A 954-nucleotide genomic window follows, 5' to 3' on the forward strand; every position below is an offset into this window, starting at 1 on the left:
TCTAATTACACCATATAAACCAATTCTGCATATAACAGACATGATTGATGAGGAATTATTGAAGGATGAGGAAATAATTTTGGATTTTGCGAATTATAATTTGAAAAATTGTTCAAGGTTTAATAGAGGTTCAATATTGAGTGATTTATTGAATGGAGAAAGGAGAGATGTTGGATTAAAGTTTTTAGCAATGCATTATGAAGAATATAGACAGTTTACAGATGAATACGGGTTTTCATCGGATGATATTATGTTCATGGTGAAACAAAATGGATTAATTCTTGAAATATTTACAAATCATCGTTCGTGTAGAGATATTGTGAGAGAGGCAGTTCAGCAAAATCCATCAGTTTTGGATTTAATGTGTAACAACTATATTTCTAAGGAGGTATTTTTGGAAGGAGAGTATATTAATATCCAAAATCCATCCCAAACCAGTTTTTGGATATAGGTGAATAAAAAATCGGCAAAAAGCCAAATTGAACCAAAAAGCCAAAATCTAAATCCAAAAATAAGTCAAGAAATTTCCACTAAAAAATGAATTATTTCAAAAATAAAATATTCCAAATTTATATCGAAAAATTGTTGATTTATTGCAATTAGTATTGATAATAATCTAATAAATATTCGTAGTGTGATTTGCCTGCATTCCTTGTTGACAATTGCTCAAACACAACACATTTTCAAATAATATTATCCAATCCGAGATTTATCGAAAAAGCCAAGCCCGTAAAAATTCAGCCAGATTGCCCTTTTTAAAAAGCCATATCCAAAAAAAGCGGTTTGGGATAGATATTGGATATTAATATACTCTCTTTGGAAGCCATTGATAGGAGGACAGATTTTGGAAGTTCATTCTCTATTCCTAACAATTTGATTGAAGATAGGGATGTAGTGTTAAAAGTTGTGGAAAAACATGGAGTTGCTTTGGAACAAGTAAGTGAGACATTTAAA

General features: G+C 30.2%; 1 protein-coding gene across 1 annotated transcript; it reads left to right on the forward strand.

Moving 5' to 3' along the window:
* Positions 1–40: 40 nt before the first annotated feature.
* On the forward strand, positions 41–451 carry NAEGRDRAFT_77122 (uncharacterized protein; the record flags this gene model as incomplete). The annotated part of the gene is made up of 1 exon (XM_002667922.1): positions 41–451. The coding sequence occupies one exon, from the start codon at positions 41–43 to the stop codon at positions 449–451; it is 411 nt and encodes a 136-aa protein (XP_002667968.1).
* Positions 452–954: the final 503 nt, after the last annotated feature.

Source organism: Naegleria gruberi (genome assembly GCF_000004985.1).
Source record: "Naegleria gruberi genomic scaffold NAEGRscaffold_1447, whole genome shotgun sequence".
NCBI lineage: Eukaryota > Heterolobosea > Eutetramitea > Acrasida > Naegleriidae > Naegleria > Naegleria gruberi.